General features: G+C 44.9%; 1 protein-coding gene across 3 annotated transcripts in view; it reads left to right on the forward strand.

Moving 5' to 3' along the window:
* Positions 1–20,503, forward strand: part of LOC119978242 (TBC1 domain family member 30-like) — a 130,491-nt gene that overhangs the window by 67,162 nt on the left and 42,826 nt on the right. For all 3 annotated transcript variants that reach the window (XM_038819717.1, XM_038819716.1, XM_038819715.1), the window contains exon 5: positions 1,457–1,642. In XM_038819717.1, the coding sequence (XP_038675645.1) occupies positions 1,457–1,642 (186 nt within the window). The remainder of the gene's footprint in view (positions 1–1,456; positions 1,643–20,503) is intronic.

Raw genomic sequence — 20,503 nt, forward strand, 5'->3', positions numbered from 1 at the left:
GGTCATGCTGCAGCTGTACATAACTCTGGTGCGGCCGCACCTGGAGTACTGCGTGCAGTTCTGGTCACCACATTATAGGAAGGATGTGGAAGCTTTGGAAAGGGTTCAGAGGAGATTTACTAGGATGTTGCCTGGTATGGAGGGAAGGTCTTACGAGGAAAGGCTCAGGGAATTGAGGTTGTTTTCGTTAGAGAGGAGAAGGCTGAGAGGTGACTTAATAGAGACATATAAGATAGTCAGAGGGTTAGATAGGCTGGGCAGTGAGAGTCTTTTTCCTCGGATGGTGATGACCAACACGAGGGGACATAGCTTTAAATTGAGGGGTGATAGATATAGGACAGATATCAGAGGCAGTTTCTTTACTCAGAGAGTAGTAGGGGTGTGGAACGCCCTGCCTGCAACAGTAGTAGACTCGCCAACTTTAAGGGCATTTAAGTGGTCACTGGATAGACATATGGATGAAAATGGAATAGTGTAGGTCAGATAGGCTTCAGATGGTTTCACAGGTCGGCGCAACATCGAGGGCCGAAGGGCCCGTACTGCGCTGTAATGTTCTATGTTCTAGTGTTCTATGTTCTAATGTGAAGAAGATATTTTTTTTGCAGGGTTCAGGGCTGAGGAATGGGATTGGGTTGAGATGTCTTCCCTCTGTGCAGCCGCCATTCTGTGATTTCTTAAACCTCACTCCCTCAGCCCAAGGCTCTGGTAATGTGGAAAGGTTTGGGGTGTTGAAAGATTTCGACTGTGTCAATTCAAGGTTACCAGCTACACTTGCGATTACTGGAACTCAGTAGAAATTCAAGTTAAAACTTGTCAGGTGCAAATAAGAATTGTTTTATTTGTCTTCTATTGATTACAACTTGAAAGTCATTTAAAAGGAAATTCGTAGACAATTTGAAGCTTTCAAAGAATCACAGGAATTATCTTCTTAGACAAACAGCTCGAAACATAACTTTTAAAAGTCAAAGTCTGAAGTCAAAGTCTGAAAATGAAATATGAATACAGAGAGACAGTGAATAGTTCAGATCAGTATAGATGCTTCTAACCTACCAACAAAAACTATCCTAAAACTCTCTCTCTCTCTCTCTCTAACCCTCTCTTTCTCTAACCTAACCCTAACCTAACTCTCCCCTAACTCTCAGGGGATTAATATTTATGCTTAAACAGCTATCTTTTACCTATATTAGGTGTATTAGAAATACCTGGCTTCTACAGGTGAGGAGAATTCACCTTTATCTATAAAGCTTGTGGTCCACGGGAAATTTCAGAATGTTTGGAGACTTGCAGGAGGATGCAGATTGGCAATGGGGAAGTATAGAAAAGAGGATTTAATTGGACTCGTGAAAAGCCATTGAATTAAGGCCAAGAAAATAAATCCAATAATGGGCCCTGAGATAGGAGATGAATTTATGGTTTGTAAAACTGATTGTGTTTTCCATGGATCTATTGTTTTAAGGATCTGCGCCAGTCCAGGTCCGACCTCTTCGGTGACTCTGATGTTCCACAATTCCACAATGCATTAAAACGACTCTTGCTGGCCTACGCTGACTGGAATGGGAGAATCTGCTACTGTCAAGGTTTCATTATCCCAGCAGCAGTCATTCTGATGGTGATGGAACGAGATGAGGGTGATGCATTAAAGGTAGGTTGTGGCACGTTGGAAATGTCTTGCGTCGTGAGAAAAAGTCAGGAAAATCGTTCTTTTTTTCCGTTTTTCCCTTTATTGACTCATTTCCTCTCTCCAGCTTGCGGATGCTTGACTGTAGCTGATGGGTAGGGAAGGGCCTGATGCAGCAGGGTACACTGTTATCACGTTCTTCAAAGTCTGTACATCTTGAGCAACAAATACCTGCATTTATACAAAGCTTTCCAAGACTCTTCACAGGAGCAATTATCAAACAAAATGATTTGGAAATGTGAAGGTTTTTTCCATTTGTATTATCCATTTCCCTGGATGAGTGAAGTTCCAACAACATTCATGAAACTTGAGAAAGCAGCCTGTTTGACCCACCATCAAATCCACTACCTTAAATAGTCACTCCGTGTGAAGTGGCCGCAAGATGCACTGCAGCGATTCACCAAGCTTCCTTTGGCAGCACCTTCCAAACCCATCCTTCTGTCACCTGGAAGGAGAATGTGCATTGGGATCATCACTAACTGCAGGTCCCCCCTCCCAAGTCACCCACCACCCTGTCTCGGAACTAGCAACTGTCGCTGGCTCAAAATCTTGTAGAAATATACAAGTGAGTCACTGAAAATGTGAAGATTAACGGAAATTGTGCGGCTTCAGTGTGAATTCATGATTTATCTTTAGAATTCTGGGCTGACCTGAAGCGGGGCCTTAGGGGAAGACCTATTATATAATCCAGTATCATCAATTGTTTTCAAGTATTACCATTTAACTTGGGGTTCAAAGATCAACGATATAAAGGTTTATAACTTTGGTTCTTTACCAGTTTGCTAACAGGTCCATTAAGACCCCAGTGTGGGGAACAGGGAGTAGGAGGCATGTCCGTCTGGACCAGCTACCATATTGTAATTTGTAAATTATTTTTTTCCAATTAAGGGGCAATTTAGCGTGGCCAATTCACCTACCCTGCACATCTTTGGGTTGTGGGGGTGAGATCCACGCAGACACGTGGAGAATGTGCAAAATCCACGTGGACAGAGACCCAGGGCCTTGTTGGGAAAGTTACCGTATTGGGAAAGGACAAGAATGTTCAGTTCCATGCCTCTAACCAGCATTTCAATTGTAAATTTAAGGTTAATGCCTCTTTGGGGCCCTCACCACAAAGTTTCTTTGCCTCAATAAAACCAGATCTTGGGAACAACTACCACAAATAAGTTTTTGAAATGCACTTACTGAGTGTGGAGCCGTAGGGATTAGGAACATATTCCAATGTGAAAGAATGTTGGACCCACCAACCGTGATTAACTAACAGTTAAAAAATGTAACAAATTTAAAGAAAAAGCACTAATTTCTCAAGTATGGGTGGCAGGTTAGAAAACTGGGCAGAAGACAAAAAACAGCAAAGAATTCAAGGTGGCATAGTGGTTAGCACTGCTGCCTCACAGCTCCAGGGTCCCAGGTTCGATTCCGGCTTGGGTCACTGTCTGTGTGGAGTCTGCACATTCTCGCCATGTCTGCGTGGGTTTCCTCCGGGTGCTCCGGTTTCCTCCCGCAGTCCAAAGGTGTGCAGGTTTGGTGGATTGGCCATGCTAAATTGCCCCATATTGCCCAAATATGTGCAGGTTAGGTAGGGTTACAGGGATAAGGTGGCGAAGTGGGCCGAGGTAGGACGCTCTTTCTGAGGGTCAGTGCAGATTCAATGGGCCAAATTACCTCCTGCACGTTAGGGATTCTATGGTTCTAATAAATCAAAGTTTAATAAGGTGGAAAAAATTAGAGTATGAGAGAAAGTCAGCAGAAATGTAAAGTCAGATACCAAGAGTTTCTATAGATATTTAAAAAGAAAGAAGTTAACAAAGTGAGCATTGGTCGTTTAGAGAGTGAGTCTGGGGAGTTAATAGTGGAAAATAAGGAGGTGGCAGATTAGGTGAGCGGATATTTTGCATCAGTCTTCATTACAGAGAATACCAGTGACATTCGGATTTAGCCAATCACGAATCAGAAGGGAGGGAGGAACTCAAGAAAATTACAATCACCAGGGAAGTGGTACTGAGCAAATTGTTGGACCTGCGGGTGGACAAGACCCCAGGTCCTGATGGACTTCATCCCAATGTCTTAAAAACATGGCTCGTGAGATAGTTTTAAAAAAATAAATTTAGAGTACCCAATTATTATTTTTTCCAATTAAGGGGCAATTTAGCGTGGCGAATCCACCTACCCTGCACATCTTTGGGTTGTGGGGGTGAAACCCACGCAGGCACGGGGAGAATGTGCAAACTCCACACGGACAGTGGGCTGGTGAGATAGTTGATATATTGGTTATAATTTTTCAAAATTCAATAGCGAATTAAATTCCTTTATTCTAAAAGGAAGTGATACAGAAAGCTGAAAACTATATGCAGTTAGCTTAACATCTGTCATAGGGAAAATGTTAGAAGCTGTTATTAAAGAAGCCATAGCAGGAGACTTAGATAGATTTATGGTAATCAGGCAAAGTCAACATGGTTTTGTGAAAGGGAAACCTTGCTTAACCAATTTCTTGGAGTTTATTGAAAAAGTGTCATGTGCTGTGGATAAAGGGGAACCATGGGTGTACTGTACTTAGATTTGCAGAAAGTTGCCACCTCAAAGGGTATTGTGGAAAATAAAAGCTCATGGTGTAGAGGGTAACACATTGGGATGGATAGAAGGTTGGAGAGAAGATTGGCTAGCTAACAGGAAACGGAGTCAACATAAATGGGTGATTTTTCTAGTTGACAAGATGTGACAAGTGGTGTGCCGCAGTGTGGTAACTCTCACTAGGATCACGGAGGATTGCTGATGGATCTCCCCGTGGTGAGCGGGAAGAGGCCCACCCAGCTGGGGCTCGTTAGCAGGACCTTTAAATGTTGCTCCCAGATCTGGACCGGCAGTTCCCAATAGTCCTGGGCTGGGACGTTTGCTTTGTGAGCATGAGAAGCAGCTTTATTTTCAGTTTAAAATAAGCCAGTTTGACCTTTCACTCCGCACCTTCTGGAATTATTACATTGGCGATGAGGATCAAGCATGGGATTCTGGGCAGCCTTTTCGAAACTCCTAGGATGACAACTCCAGTAAGAAACAAAGCAAAACGAAAAACGCGGAAAAGCCCTTGTTTGGAAATCTTGGAAATGTGATGCGGACGTGTGGCGGCTGGCCACAGTATGCCCATCGCAGCCGCTACTTCTTCTGTGCCAACTACATAGAAGGCATAAGACATAAGACAATCCTTTTGACAGCAGGCGGGTCCTTGATGTTCAGCATTATTATATGTTTAACCTATACTGAAGCCACTAAACGTTCAATGAGCTTGTAGATCTAGTAATGAACCATTACGACCCTAAGCCGTTAGGATTCATCCAGAGTTACTGATTTAACGCAGCTGGGAGGACCCCTGGGGAACTCATGTCCGAATTCCTGGCTAGACTAGGAAGCTGTCCGAATACTGCGAGTTTGACCCATCGCTAACCCGGATACTGTGTGACTGTATGGGATTACAGTGTGTGGGATTAATAATGTTGCGATACCAAAGAAACCATTGGCAGAACCCACAGAGACCCCAAAGGGCTATGGAATTAGCCCTAACCTTGGAAAATGCCAAGAAATGGACCCATGATCTCTGAGGGATGATGGGCAGCAGTTCTCAGGCTGGAGAGGGGGGGGGGGGGGGGGGGGGGGGGACCTCATACAGAAAATCCAGCTTTCCCAGTGAACGGTCCCCCATGCCTCATCCACCATCAACTCAACATTCAGCCATAACATTCCGGCATCTTAAAATACGGCTGGATATCACTAGAAGTACCAGGGACGCCTCCCCAGAGGACAACAAGTGTCAGCCGCAAGGCTGCTGTAGGTATGGCCAAGGACACGGACCCAGGAAAGGCTGTCAGAAGCAGCAGTGTGTGTGCTGCCCAGGCCACCCAGCAAGCCAGCGCATGGGCCTTGCATGTCTATCAACTTGGAGAGGATGACACAATGCAACCAAACTCCGACCATTCCCTAGAAATGGAGGTGGATACAGGACCTGCCATCCCCGTTATTGGGGAACAAACCTTCCAGTCTCTCCTGATCGGCCTCTTGTCCCTCAGCCTGTGAGACACCAGAATGGACACCGGTCAGGCGGTACAGTGGCACAGTGGTTAGCACTGCTGCCTCATGGCGCTGAGGACCCGGGTTTGATCCCAGCCCCGGGTCACTGTCTGTTTGGAGTTTGCACATTCTCCCCGTGTCTGCGTAGGTTTTGCCCCCACAACCCAAAGATGTGCCGGGTGGGTGGATTGGCCACACTAAATTGCCCCTTAATTGGAAAAAAATAATTGGGTACTCTAAATTTATTTTAAAAAAATAAATGGGCTATTGCAGAAAATACGGAGGCTGGGGATTGAGGGTGATTTAGAGATGTGGATCAGAAATTGGCTAGTTGAAAGAAGACAGAGAGTGGTAGTTGATGGGAAATGTTCAGAATGGAGTTCAGTTACGAGTGGCGTACCACAAGGATCTGTTCTGGGGCCGTTGCTGTTTGTCATTTTTATAAATGACCTAGAGGAGGGCGCAGAAGGATGGGTGAGTAAATTTGCAGACGACACTAAAGTCGGTGGAGTTGTAGACAGTGCGGAAGGATGTTGCAGGTTACAGAGGGACATAGATAAGCTGTAGAGCTGGGCTGAGAGGTGGCAAATGGAGTTTAATGTGGAGAAGTGTGAGGTGATTCACTTTGGAAAGAATAACAGGAATGCGGAATATTTGGCTAATGGTAAAATTCTTGGTAGTGTGGATGAGCAGAACACTCTGCCCAAATATTCTAGTCCCATATGTTTTTCCTACCAAAGTAGAGACCAAACTCGAGAGGTTAGAGAGCCTTTGGATAATTTGACGAGTGCAGTTCAGAGAGTGAGCTGCACCAGTAGTCCCTGTCCTCAAGCCTGACAAGTCAGTTTGCCTTTGCGAGGACTATTAATTAACAGTTAATAAAGCCTCAGGTTTAGATCAATACCCCATGCCTCGTATAAAAGATCTGTTTGCCAAACTGCAGGGGGTCAAACTTTCACCAAACTAGTTATGAGCCATGCCTACCTCCCACTAGAATTAGATGAGTCATCCAGGAAGTACATGACAATTAACACGCAGAAGGATTTTTACGAATATACAAACATGCCCTTCAGAGTCTCATTGGCAACATTCTCCTGAGGTGGCAGTATACTTAAACAACATACTAATCACAGGAGCCACGGAAAAAGAACACCTAACACCTTCTGAATGAGGTTTAGAGACGATTTTCTGATGCAACTGTCCATCCTAATGGAATAAAATGTTCCAAGCAGGCAAGGTAATCTACCTCGGTACCGATTCGATAAAAAGACTGACACTCAGTGGAGGATAAAGTTAAGGCCATCAAAGAGGCTCCAACGCTGCAAAACATGACATAATTAAAATCATTCCCAGTCCTTGTAAACTATTATTGGAGATTTATCCCAAACTTGGCCACCCCTGCACACACTTAAACAAATACCAGAAGTGGCCATTGCAGACGCCGCAGGATGAAGCCTTGCCATAGGTGAAGCAACGGTTACTATCATCAAACATCCTGGCTAAATAGATATTTAGAACATAGAACAGTACAGCACAGAACAGGCCCTTCGGCCCTCGATGTTGTGCCGAGCCATGAACACCCCACTCAACCCACGTATCCACCCTATACCCGTAACCCAACAACCCCCCCCCCCCCCCCCCCCCCCTTAACCTTACTTTTATTAGGACACTACGGGCAATTTAGCATGGCCAATCCACCTAACCCGCACATCTTTGGACTGTGGGAGGAAACCGGAGCACCCGGAGGAAACCCACGCACACAGGGGGAGGACGTGCAGACTCCACACAGACAGTGACCCAGCCGGGAATCGAACCTGGGACCCTGGAGCTGTGAAGCATTTATGCTAACCACCATGCTACCCTGCTGCCATTTGACAAATCAGATCAGCCATGATCTTACTGAATGGTAGAACAGGCTTGAGGGGCCGAATGGTCTAATCTTCCCAATTTGTACATTCGAGTTTATTCCAGAATCTACATTTTAAAAAAGGGGGCCTCCGCTCTGCTGCTTCATCATAACTCCCCAATTACCACTGCTAGTCTCGCCCTGGCCTCCTAGATTCTGATCACCTCTCTGTCGTTCCCCCCCGCCCTCCCCCACCCCCACAGCCTCTGATTCCGCCTCCCCCTCCTATATCCTGATTCTGTGACCCACCCTGCTCCAACTCCTGGTCTTTAATCTTGAGGCCTCAATTCCCTGATTTTCATTGACTCCAGTTGCAGGTTCTGTGAGGCGGCTTTGGGCTGGTGAAGGGCACCTTGAGCCTCACCATTCAGGTGGAGACCCTCGCCCTATATTGCCTGCATTTCCTACCTCATAACAAATATATTTTTGGTAATATTTCTGTGGATGTAGAAGAGGTATCTGGTGGGATTCAATGGTCCACATGGTTTATTCAAATCACTGCTGGGCTGCATGGCCGAGGGCTTTGATTATCAGAGTGAGAATTTGCCAATGACCAACTGTGTTCACCAACTCCGTTTATTTGCTGCTCTGCAGCTCCATCTGTGAACCAATCACAACAGCAGACTCTGCCCAGGGCCAGACTGGAGCCCTCTCCCATTCACTAAAACCATTAAGGCAGCATCTGGCCAACGTTGTTACTGTTTGAGACATTGTTCAATCAACTTTTGTGAAGAAATGAAAATGATACTGTTCCAGTTTTGCTGGAACACGGGCAAACCATTCAACCCCTCCCCAACCTGCTCTACCATTCATATCAATTTGTACCTCGATTTTATGACAGGTATCAAGTATAAAATGAGAACCAAGGGAACTACAGAAGTTTCAGAGGAGGTGAGAATGCTCGTTAGAGAAACGAAAAGGGATTGTGGGGAAAAGCTGACATAAAGAGGAATCCCAAAGTCTTCTACAGGCCTAGAAATATTCCATGTGCAATACCCTTCTGCACCTCACGGTGCACTGAAGCAGACCTTCTTCGTTTCCATACATAGTAATTCCCGGAGCAGGTCGCCAGCCTGTCATCGGGAACTATACCTTGAGGGACACCACTCCACATCAAGTGGGCAGGCCAGGAGTCTCTCTCGCTCTTACCGCCAGCCACTGGCATGTCTGGAAGGATGTGCATGTTGACTCTCAACTTATTTGACTGTGTTAGGAATGCACCTTCCTTGGCCGTCAAGTCCTTGAGTGGGACTTGAACCAGATGCTTCTGGCTTCCAGAAGTAATAGGGCCAAATCGTGCCTAAAAGGGAATTTACTCATGAAGGCTGGAGGCTTGGGTGAGGTATTAAATTAATACTTTGCATCCGTCATTACCAAGGAGGTAGCTGCTACCCAGGACATGGTGACAGTTAAGGAAACTCAGTAAATTGATAAGAAGGAAGTGTTGAATAGACTGTCAGTACTAAAGGTTGACAAGGAACCGGGATACTGAAGGAAATGAGATGGAAATTGCAAGGGCGCTGGCCATAATCTTCCAGTCCTCTACACTTAGGGGAGGTGCCAGAGGACTGGAGAATTGGAAATGTTACTTCCTTGTTCAGAAAAGATCGTGAGGATAAACCCAGCAATTACAGAGCAGTCAGTGTAACATCAGTGGTGGGCAGGATCCTAGAAACAATTATTTAGGATACAATTAATAGTCATATTGAAAAATGTGAGTTGATCAGGAAGAGCTAGCATGGATCTCTAAAGAGGAAATCATGTTTAACTAACTTGCTGTAGCTTTTTTGAGGAGGTAGCAGAAAAGGTCGATGATAATGCTGTTGATGTGATGTACAGGGACTTTCAGAAGACATTCAATAGAGTGCCACACAACAGACTTGTGAGAAAAGTTATAACTCATAGAATAAAGAGACAGCAGCAACGTGGATACAAAATTGACTGAATAATAGGAAGCAGAGAGTAATGGTTAGTGGATAATTTTCATGCTGGAGGAAGGTTTGTTGTGGAATTGGTATTGAGATGTTCCTGAGGAGTTGGTATTGGAACCCTTGCTTTTCCTGATGTATATTCATGATCGAGATCTTGGTGTGAAGGGGACAATTTTAAAGTTTGCAGGTGACACGAAACTTGGAAGTATTGTAAACTGTGAAGAGGACAGAGTAGAATTTCAAAAGAACATAAGCAAGTCTGTGGAGTTGTCTGCGGATTATGTCCAATGCGGAGAAGTGTGAGATTAATTTTGGCATGAAGAACATGGAAATCAGTACAAAATAAGGGATAAAATTCTAAAAGGGGTTCAGGAGCAGAGGGACTGGGTGTATCTGTGTGTGGATCATTGAAGGTGGCAGGACAGGCAGAGAGAGCAGTCAATAAAGCAGAGAGTATTCTGGGCTTTATTAACAGGGGCACAGAGTACAAGAAGAAGGTGGTTAGACTGAAATTATACAAGACACGAGTTAAATCTCAGTTGGAATATTGTGGACAGTTCTGGGTGCCACACTAAAGGATGAATGTAAACGCTTTGGAGAGAACGCAGAAGAGGTTTACAAGAATGGCTCCAGGGATGGGAAACTTCAGTTGTGAGGATACATTGGAGAGATTGGGTATGTTTTCCCTGGAGAGAAGAATGTTAAAGGGAGATTTGATAGAGATGCTCAAAATCATGAGGCAACTGGACAGACTAGACAGGGAAAAACTGTTCCTGCTCGAAAAAGGATCGAGAACGAAAGCACACAGAGTTAAAATGCGATGTGAGAAAACCTTTCACACAGCGAGTGGCTCGGTTCCAGAATGCACAGCCTGGAAGTGTGATGGAGGCTGGTTCCATCGAGGCATTAAAGAGGGGATTAGATGATTATTTGAATAGAAACAATGTGCAGGGGAACGGCACTAAGTCACGATGCTCATTTGGAGAGTTGATGCAGACAGGATGGGCAGAATGGCCTCCTCCTGCATTGTAACCATTCTGTGATTGTGCAGCTGTTGTTATAACCTAACCCTTTCAGACTCAGGACCATTCAGAACCCGCTCTCCAACCAGGATAGCTTTCCTCAGGGTACGGTGCCCAAAGCTGAATGTTCTCTGGATGGGGTTTGACGGAGGCTGTGTACAATTAAAACATAATTTTCCCCTTTTCATTACAGATCTAAATAAAGACCAACGTTCCATTTGGCTTTCTAAAATATATTAATGACCCCAAGTTATAGATATATAAATTTACAGTGCAGAAGAAGGCCATTCGGCCCATTGAGTCTGCACCGGCCCTTGGAAAGAGCATCCCACTTAACCCCACGCCTCCACCCTATCCCCGTAACCCAGTAACCCCACCTTACCTTTTTGGACTCTAAGGGCAATTTATCATGGCAAATCCACCTAACCCGCACATCTTTGGACTGTGGGAGGAAACCGGAGCACCCGGAGGAAACCCATGCAGACACTGGGGGTTCGATCGCTAGCGCGAACAAGAGTGGGGACAGAGGGCAGGCCTGTCTTATTCCTCTCTGTAGCTGGAAGTATTCAGAGCTGGTGGTGTGAGTTCGGACACTCGCTTTGGGAGCGTTGTACAGGAGCCTCACCCAAGCGGTGAATCCCGCTCCGAGCCCAAACCGTTCCAGTACCTCGAGGAGGTAGCTCCATTCGACTCTGTCAAAGGCCTTTTCTGTGTCCAGGGAGATGATCACCTCTGGTGTTCTCTCCCCGCGGGGGGGGGGGGGGGGGGGGGGGTCATTATTACGTTCAGCAGCAGCCTGATGTTCGCTGTGAGCTGCCGACCCTTGACAAAACCCGTTTGGTCCTCTGCGACCACCTCTGGTACGCAGCCCTCCAGCCTTTTGGCCAGGACCTTTGCGAGTATTTTCACATCCACGTTCAGCAGTGAAATGGGTCTGTATGATCCATATTCCGTCAGGTCTTTATCTTTTTTGGGTATCATTGACATTGTGGCCTGTGCTAGCGTGGGGGGCAGGGTGCCCCTTGCCAGTGAGTCCGCGAACATGCCCCTTAGGTGTGGGACCAGGACTGGTACGAATCTTTCTGTAGAAGTCCGCCGGGAACCCGTCAGGTCGCAGTGCCTTCCCCGCCTGCATGGAACTGATACTCTCCATTATTTCCCCCAGGTCCATTGGTGCTTCCACCATAAGGTATAATTTTGAAGGGGACGTAAGAACTGAGAGACCTGGGTCTGTAATTAACCCAATCTTTCAATGTGGCAGGGCAAGTTGAGAAGGCTGTTAAAAAACATGCATGAGATCTTTGGCTTCATTAATAGGATACAAAAGTAAGGAAGTTATGCTAAACTTTTATAAAAACAGCAGTTAGGCTGCAGCTGCAGTATTCTGGCCAATTCTGGTTATCGCACAGCGGCAAGAGGATACAGCAGAAGTTGACTAGAATGGGCCAAGGAATGAGGTGGAAAGACGAGCAAAATGGCGGTTGTGCTCCTCCGAGCAGAGAAGGTTTGGACGGGCTATATAGCGGTGTTCAAAAATCAGGAAAGTTTTGATGGCGTAATTAAGCAGAAACTATTTCCAGAGTGAAGAGATTTGATGACCAGAGGACACAGATTTAAGGTAACTGGAAAATGAACCGGATGGGATTTCAGAACTTTATTTTGTGCAGCGAGTTGTGCTGAACTGGAATACGTTGCCTGAAAGTACTTTCAGTAATAACTTTCAAAATGGAACAGGATAAATACAGATGCTGTCGAAGGAGCCTTGCAATGTCCTGCAGTGCATTTTGTAGATGGTACACATGCCTGCCACTGTGCACCTGTGCCTGCCACTGTGCACCTGTGCCTGCCACTGTGCACCTGTGCCTGCCACTGTGCACCTGTGCCTGCCACTGTGCACCTGTGCCTGCCACTGTGCACCTGTGCCTGCCACTATGCACCTGTGCTGGTGGGACTCAGTGTTGAAGGTGGTGATTGCAATGACGACCGGACATTGTCCACGATGGTGTTGAGCTTTTGAGCATTTGGAATATTGTTGGAGCTGCATTTCCTTTGGCAACTGTCGGTCTAAAACAATTCTCACAACCATTGTTTTGTCCATTCATTTAATCCCATGGCCCATTGTGCACAACTGAACACTACTGCTTTATTCAAGTGATTGATATAAATGTGGAAAATATCAAACTCCAGTCCAGATCCTCGCTGAACTTTACTTGGCACATTCGACAATCTGTGGATTTTGCTTTCTCATCATAATCTCATGTGGAATCTCAGCAAATGTTTTATGAGAGTATATAGACGACACCCATGGGAACGGGACAGTCAATTATACTGGTGACCTCTTCAAAAAAATTCAATTTCGTTCGCCAAACGCAACTCACAAATCCAAGCTGACGCTCGCTACAGAACTCATATTTGTTCAAACACTCAGTCATCTGTACCTGATGACTGACTCCAGTAACCTGCCAACAAGGTGGTGTTAAACCAACATCCTTCCGTGCATAAAACATTTGTAGCTTTTTAATCCAATGACATGATTTATGAATCTAGAGAGCTTTGGAAAACTATGACTAATGTGTCTACGATTTCTTCACCTCGTGTGCATGGAAACAACACAGTCCTGGAGATTTATCTATCTTAAATCCTGATAGGTCTGTCACTTATTATTTCTCAGTTTAGTCTGACCAACATCTGTTTCTAATGGGCCCAACTTTACTCTTTCCCACTTGCTCTGAGTATATTTGGAAAAACTGATACTGTTAGCCTTGATATTCTTTTTTGAATATTTTTATTGGCATTTTCAATTATACATGATAAAACTTTGCGTCCAGTATTTACAGTTTGTGCAGTATGGTGGTGCAGGGGGTTAGCCCTGCTGCCTCATGGCGCTGAGGTCCCAGGTTCAATCCCGGCTCTGGGTCACTGTCCGTGTGGAGTTTGCACATTCTCCCCGTGTCTGCGTGGGTTTTGCCCTCACAACCCAAAGATGTGCAGGTTAGGTGGATTGGACACACTAAATTGCCCCTTAATTGGAAAAAATGAATTGGGTAATCTAAATTAATATTAAAAAGAGTATTTACAGTTTGTGTAGTTCTGATGTACATACAATCGTTCTTGATACCCCCTCCTCCCAATCCCCCCTCCCACCACCTGCGACCGCTCCTTGACATCCCCCTCTTTTGTTCTGGGAGCTTCTTGACAAATTTTTTAAAACTTATTTTCCTTTTGGAGCTCCTGTTGCGTTCTTCATTTTCCTTTGTGGATTTGCAGTTCTGTAATCCGATTCTCTTATACTGAGGCCGAGTGTACTATCTATAGTGGAGATTCTCAATCTCGGTTTCTTCTCTTCACTGTGGTGCTTTAGCTTTTCTGATGTTTGGACTGGGTTTGCCTCGCGCCAAAGACTTTGTTGAACACTCCCATTCCTGAATTCTTGTATAATGATGCTACATCTTGCAAAGAATTGCACATCATAACTATTCGAATGTTTCTGCTACTACAGGATTAAAATCTCTTTCTGAAATAGATTTCACAGAATCATAAAATTTACAGTGCAGAAGGAGGCCATTCGGCCCATCGAGCCTGCACCGGCCCTTGGAAAGAGCGCCCTACCCAGGCACACACCTCTATCCTATCCCCTTTACCCAGTAAACCCACCTAACCTTTTTGTTGGACACTAAGGACAATTTATCACGGCCAATCTACCTAACCTGCACATCTTTGGACTGTGGGAGGAAACCGGAGCACCCGGAGGAAACCCACGCAGACACGGGGAGGATGTGCAGATTCCGCACAGACAGTGACCCAGCGGGGAATCGAACCTGGGACCCTGGCGCTGTGAAGTAACTGTGCTAACCACTGTGCTGCCGGGCTGCCATTTGTTGCTTGAGTCTCCTTTGGCATTTCATTCCCAGGTGTACTGGATTTTCAATTTAAGCTGGGTTCCAAGGAGGATTTAAGAAACTCCTTAAGTAGGAAATGTAAAATGAAACAGCAAATGGTGAAAATGTGCGCAGGCCCATTGGCTTCTTAAAGAGACAATGCCTTTATTTTTTAAGTGTGATTTGTTTCCACAATTGGCCAGTTTAAACTGAGCGAAAGACCTTTTCTATTTCAACCATAACCCTAATGTTAACCAAGCATTTACAACCTTCCTGTTTTTAACCCTGTCAGATGTGAGCTTGTTTAGTCAGCACAGTGATTCTTCATGCCTGTATCTGTAAAATGCAGCTACCTCGTATTGGCGCTCTTACTAAATCAAAACCATTCTATTTGAATAATTTAATGTTTTGAAAGGGGGCAGAAAGCTTTGGTTCAAAACAAGTCGGAGGGAGACAGTGCCCATTTTCTGCAGTGTGGCCATGTTTATAAATGATTCATGGTGAACATAATGTGCTGGAGGGTATTTTGTATTACTGCTGTGTTCCTGGTTATTACTATGTAATGAGATTGTCTGTCGCACTGGCCTCACGGGAGCAGTTTACAGCTTTGCATTGTCGTGGAGACATGAATCCACTCTGTGCTTCAGGCAAACACTGGATGTATCAGCACCTGATATTTCTGGATTTTTCCTTTCATATGTCACACTGGGAGAGTCCATTGTGTTGCAGGGTGTGACTGAAGCCAACTGACTTTTCAGCATGTTCCCCATGCAGTAAATGAATGTGTAAGTGGAGCAGTATGATGACCGTGTGGTTGTGCAGAGTGATGTTGGATGTTTGTGTCCTACAACTTCACACAATAAAATAAAAGAGGAGCAAAGAGAAATTCAGCCTGTTGTTATTCAGCTGCAAATAGTAAATTACAGTGTGGAATCGAGGGATAGTTAAAGTATATCATCATTTTAATTTTCCTCTGTTACAAATGGGAGCGATGGACCGGAAAAGAAAAAGAGACGTGGGCGTCAGTGGCAAGACTGGCACTCATTGCCCATCCCGAGGTGCCCTTGAGAAGGTGGTGCTGTGCTGCCTTCATGAACCGTTGTGGTTGCACGTGGTGTAGGTACACCCACAGTGCTGTTAGGACGGGAGGTCCAGGATTTTGACCCAGTGACGATAAAGGAACGGCGATATAGTTTTAAGTCACAATGGTTTGTGCCTTGAGAGGAATTTGCAAATAGCGGTGTTCCCACGTTCTGGTTGCCCTCAATCTCACAGGCCAGCAATCGGCAACTATTATCCTCTAAACAGCCCTTTGAATAGAAAATACCTAAAAGAGAAACTATTGTGAGCCACAAGATGAAAATTCACCACGTGTAAACAGAATATTGGCAAATTGCCTGATGTCTCTGGAAGTAGGTGTAATTTACATATATCTGAATAATTAAAATACATGTATTCAATTTATGTGTCAATAGAACAAAAATCAACAATAGACCCAACTCTGAATTATCATCACGTTTTTTACTTCTTTTTTAACTCTAATTTAGTCAGTAAAATCATCTTTAAAACAAATTTTTAATTTGGATGCGTAGAATTGTTTTGTCCGGTATTAATTCTCATGATAAAAAACCATCCCGAATTGGAAAGTTTCTGAAAAGAGAGATTTTCTGAGTTCGTCAGGACCAACACAAGATTGCAAATTACATCCCAACAATGGAAAGAGGCGGAAAAGAGAGGCACAGATTGGTTGGCAGGTTGATTTTGAAAGCATTGCCTCAGAGAATCAAATATTCAAAGCCGTATGCAGTGACTGCCATTGCTTCCAGCCACGATAAAGGAGGCAATTTACAGCCTCACCGCTCCCGACCTGGTGTCGGGATGACCCCGTTGAATATTTCGAGACGCCTCTGGCGAGATTTGCGATGTTTGAAACGCCTCTCGCAATTTAACCGAGTCTCACGAGACGTCGCGATGTAGACCTCGCCCTCACTGGACATGATCCAAATCTGCATATTTAAATGAAGCATTAGTCTCATTTAAATATGCGTTCATGAGAAAGTTGAGCCAAGTGTGGCCTCGGCAAAGAGAAGCTCCCCGAGGCCAAACGAAAGGCAAAGAGCCATTGACCAGCGGGCTGGTTCCTGGCGCTGTGGCCGGTGAGAGAAACCCAACCAAACATGCCCAAAGCCACCAATACCCTGACTGGGCAGCTGACTGCTTGTTCCAAGCTGATAGCTTTCTGCAATCTCCAATGACTTTGGGGGATGGGTGGGAGGGGAGCAGATTCTTGAGCGTTTCAATCATTTCTGGAATGCGTCCATCAAAAAGATTGGCCTTTTTCTTTCTCACACAGACTGATTAACAGCCGATTGTCAGCATCATTGAGGGTTTTACTAACAGTGAAAAACATCTCTGGCCACTCCACATAGGCACTGAAAGACGCTCAATCACACGTCTCCCAGTTACCCAATAATAATAGGTCGTTCCACCCATGTGTACAAAACAGCCTTGACTCTAAAATCTAATTTTTAAGCCTATTTCTCAGCATAAAAAAAACTTAGTTCCTCTGCTAGTTTACTGAAAGATCCTCCCATCAAATTTCTTTTTTTTTAAATAATAATCTTTATTAGTGTCACAAGTAGGCTCACATTAACACTCAATGATGTTACTGTGAAAATCCCCTAGTCGCCACATTCCGGCGCCTGTTCGGGTCACAGAGGGAGAATTCAGAATGTCCAATTCACCTAACAGCACGTCTTTCGGGACTTGTGGGAGGAAACCGGAGCACCCGGAGGAAACCCACGCAGACACGGGGAGAACATGCAGACTCCACACAGATAGTGATCCAAGCCGGGAATCGAACCTGGGACCCTGGCGCTATGAAGCAATAGTGCTAACCACTGTGCTACCGTGCTGCCCGGCCGGAGAATGTTTGTCACTTTTTGCAAGATCTGAGAATTTTGTTACATTGCCTTTTCTGCAACTCTCTCTGATGGGGATTGTATATAAAGTTAGTTCAGTAATTGTTACTGGCTGCAATCCTCACGCTAATCTGTTTTTCAGAGCTTTACACAACAGAACAATGACGACAAGGCTGAGATGGAATTTTCATTGCATTTTATTTGAGAATGTCTTCTCCATGTACTGTCTGTGTTACAGAGCAGGGGTACTATAATGGACAGTCTTCGTGGCTGGGTTACAGGGAGCCAGTGAAGCAGAATTGTTGCTTGTGGACACCAGTAGCCTGCTCGATGATGAATGAAATGAATGAAATGAAAATGGCTTATTGTCACAAGTAGGCTTCAAATGAAGTTACTGTGAAAAGCCCCTAGTCGCCACATTCCGGCGCCTGTTCGGGGAGGCTGGTACGGGAATTGAACCGTGCTGCTGGCCTGCCTTGGTCTGCTTTGAAAGCCAGCTATTTAGCACTGTGCTAAACCAGCCCCTAGATGATACTAGTTAGACACTAGATCTGACTGTAACACAGTTCGGCCATCACTTGGAGCCATGAGCCAAGTGTGCTGGAAAGTGCCCTGTCCCCACATAGCTAACCTCTAACTTGCTGAACAAAGGGAAAACATTGAGGGGGACGTGGCCACCATTGCATTGTGGCAGCTGCCAACTCGGAAAGCAGCCACAGTTTTTACAATCACATAGGAATTTATCGAGGAATGGGATGGAAGCCTTTGCGATCCTGAAAGCTTTGGAGTTTTCTGAAGGAGCTTCTGACAAAGCCTGATGGATAATCTGCAACTTGTGTCAACCATTAATGTTATCCTGCTGCTGCGTTTTATCCATGCAAAGTGTTTGCTGCTGTAAGCACATTTTCCAGCCCGCAGGTGTGAACTGGAGACAGATTAACAGCTTCACTGACAGCTTTACAGAAGGGAGTTTGAGAGGAAGAGCGAATTCAGTGCTTCCTGTAGGATGTGGGCTGAATGGCTAGTTCAGGAGTCAGCATCACTCGATGATAATCACTTCCTTCACACAGAATCATTACAGATCCCTCTCCCTGGATCTGTAAGGAATTAATTACCTGCAAATGCTCGCATTCCAAGCATTGTCCAGCATCTCTGACTTTACAGTATAAATGTTTCTGGAACATACCTCTTCATTCACCTGAGGAAGGAGCTGCGCTCCGAAAGCTCGTGTTTGAAACAAACCTGTTGGACTTTAACCTGGTGTTGTAAGACTTCTTACTGATCGCCTGTGGCTGAACTTTGTTTGCTACGTGCTCCAGCTGCTCCTCCTACCCCTTCTCCCGGGACCTTACCACGGTTGAATTTCCAGAAGGTTCTCCACAAAGAAAGCAGTGCGTCGCCAAAATCCACTTTTGTGCGGCTACCTTGAAATAATCTAATGAACAAATAAATCACCAGTAGAAGCAAATTCGTTCCCAAACCTGTGAACATCAATTAGTCAGGGATCTGAAAGAAGCTATTTGGTCGGTCATTCCATGTTGTCTGCATTAGTAACTCAGCTAGACTTACTCCCCTGTGACCCTGCAAAGTTCCTCTCTCCAGATAGTTATCCAATTCCCTTTTGCAATCCACAGTTGCCTCTGCCACGCTCTCAGACAGATCATTGCAAATCCTAACAACTCACTGCAGAAAATATTCTCTTCATTCCTTTGGTACTTTAGCCAGTCACCTTAAATCCCTGTCCACTGCTCTTCAACCCTTCCTCCAGTGGGAATAGTTTCCTCCTGTCTACCCTGTCCAGAACCCTCTCATAATCCCATTAATTTTTTTTTCCAATTAAGGGGCAATTTAGTGCGCTCAGTCCACCTACCCTGCACATCTTTGGGTTGTGAGGGTGAAACACGGGGAGAATGTGCAAACTCCACACGGACAGTGACCCAGAATCTGGGACCTCGGCGCCATGAGGCAGCAGGGCTAACCCACTGCGCCACCGTGCTGCCCTAGGCCATTAATAAATACATTGGAACTAGATGCCTCGGAGGGTTTGCAGGCAAGCTGATGAATTGTTGGTAGCAAAATGGACAAGAGATAGAAGCAAATGGAGCTGGAGTCTTGGCGACCTAAACTAATTCTAATTTGCTTGAATGAATGAGGCCTTCCCCGTGATTCTATCAGTGGCAAATTCTATCAACGATTCTGTCTGGTTGAAATTCCAGAAACGAATTGGTAATTAATCTTTCTACCTGCAGTTTGGGCCTCACCGAAACCCTGTTTTTAGCCACAAATCGAATTATAGGATGATGGGAACTGGCCTCAGTAAATCCACCACCAGAAGCAGAGAAATTAACTTCTTTCATCTGTCTAATTGTGTGAAATGTATATATATTTATATATCTCTCTCAAAGTGTTTTTGCTTCAGCTGAGGTAGCGTGTGACTATGGTTCAGCGATTTGCAAATTGCCAAATTTATCCGCAGTATAGAGGACTCGTGATTCGAGCAGAACATTTCCTCACAGACCAGTTACATGTTTTTCAGAATTGATTTGTATTTAATTCTTTGTAGAGTTGAGGAAGAATTTCACGCCTGTGGTCTTCCAGCTCTCTTTTTAAAAAATAATTTTTATTCAAGTTTTTTTAATAACAATAACAAATTGTCTTCCAGCTCTCTTATTAGATGACATGTTTTTTTTGGCCAGTGTTCTGTTTTTCCATTTCCCTTCCCCCATCTTCTTTCTGGATACATCATTAGTGTGGAAGACATGTGACCTGCTCTTGCTCGCCGCTGATGTAGTTCTCATGTCGCTAACAACGGCTCAGGGTGATTATTTACTTCTCTGAATCAGATAACTTCAGTCTGATTCTTTTTAACCATCAAATCCCCACTTCTGGTTTACTGATAGAATAGTCTTCTCCAGTGAAGACAACAAGATTTTCAACAGCATCCTCTTCCCCTGGAGTGTTACGAATCTTTGGAATTCTCTGCCCGTTGGGCTGTGGATGTTCAGTCGGTGATGATATCCAAGATTGAAATCAAAGGATATGGGGATCAGGCAAGGAAGCGGATTTCACCCAGAGGTTTAGCCACTTACGTATTGAATGGTGGAGCAG

The sequence above is a fragment of the Scyliorhinus canicula genome, chromosome 15 (assembly GCF_902713615.1).
Source record: "Scyliorhinus canicula chromosome 15, sScyCan1.1, whole genome shotgun sequence".
Lineage (NCBI taxonomy): Eukaryota > Metazoa > Chordata > Chondrichthyes > Carcharhiniformes > Scyliorhinidae > Scyliorhinus > Scyliorhinus canicula.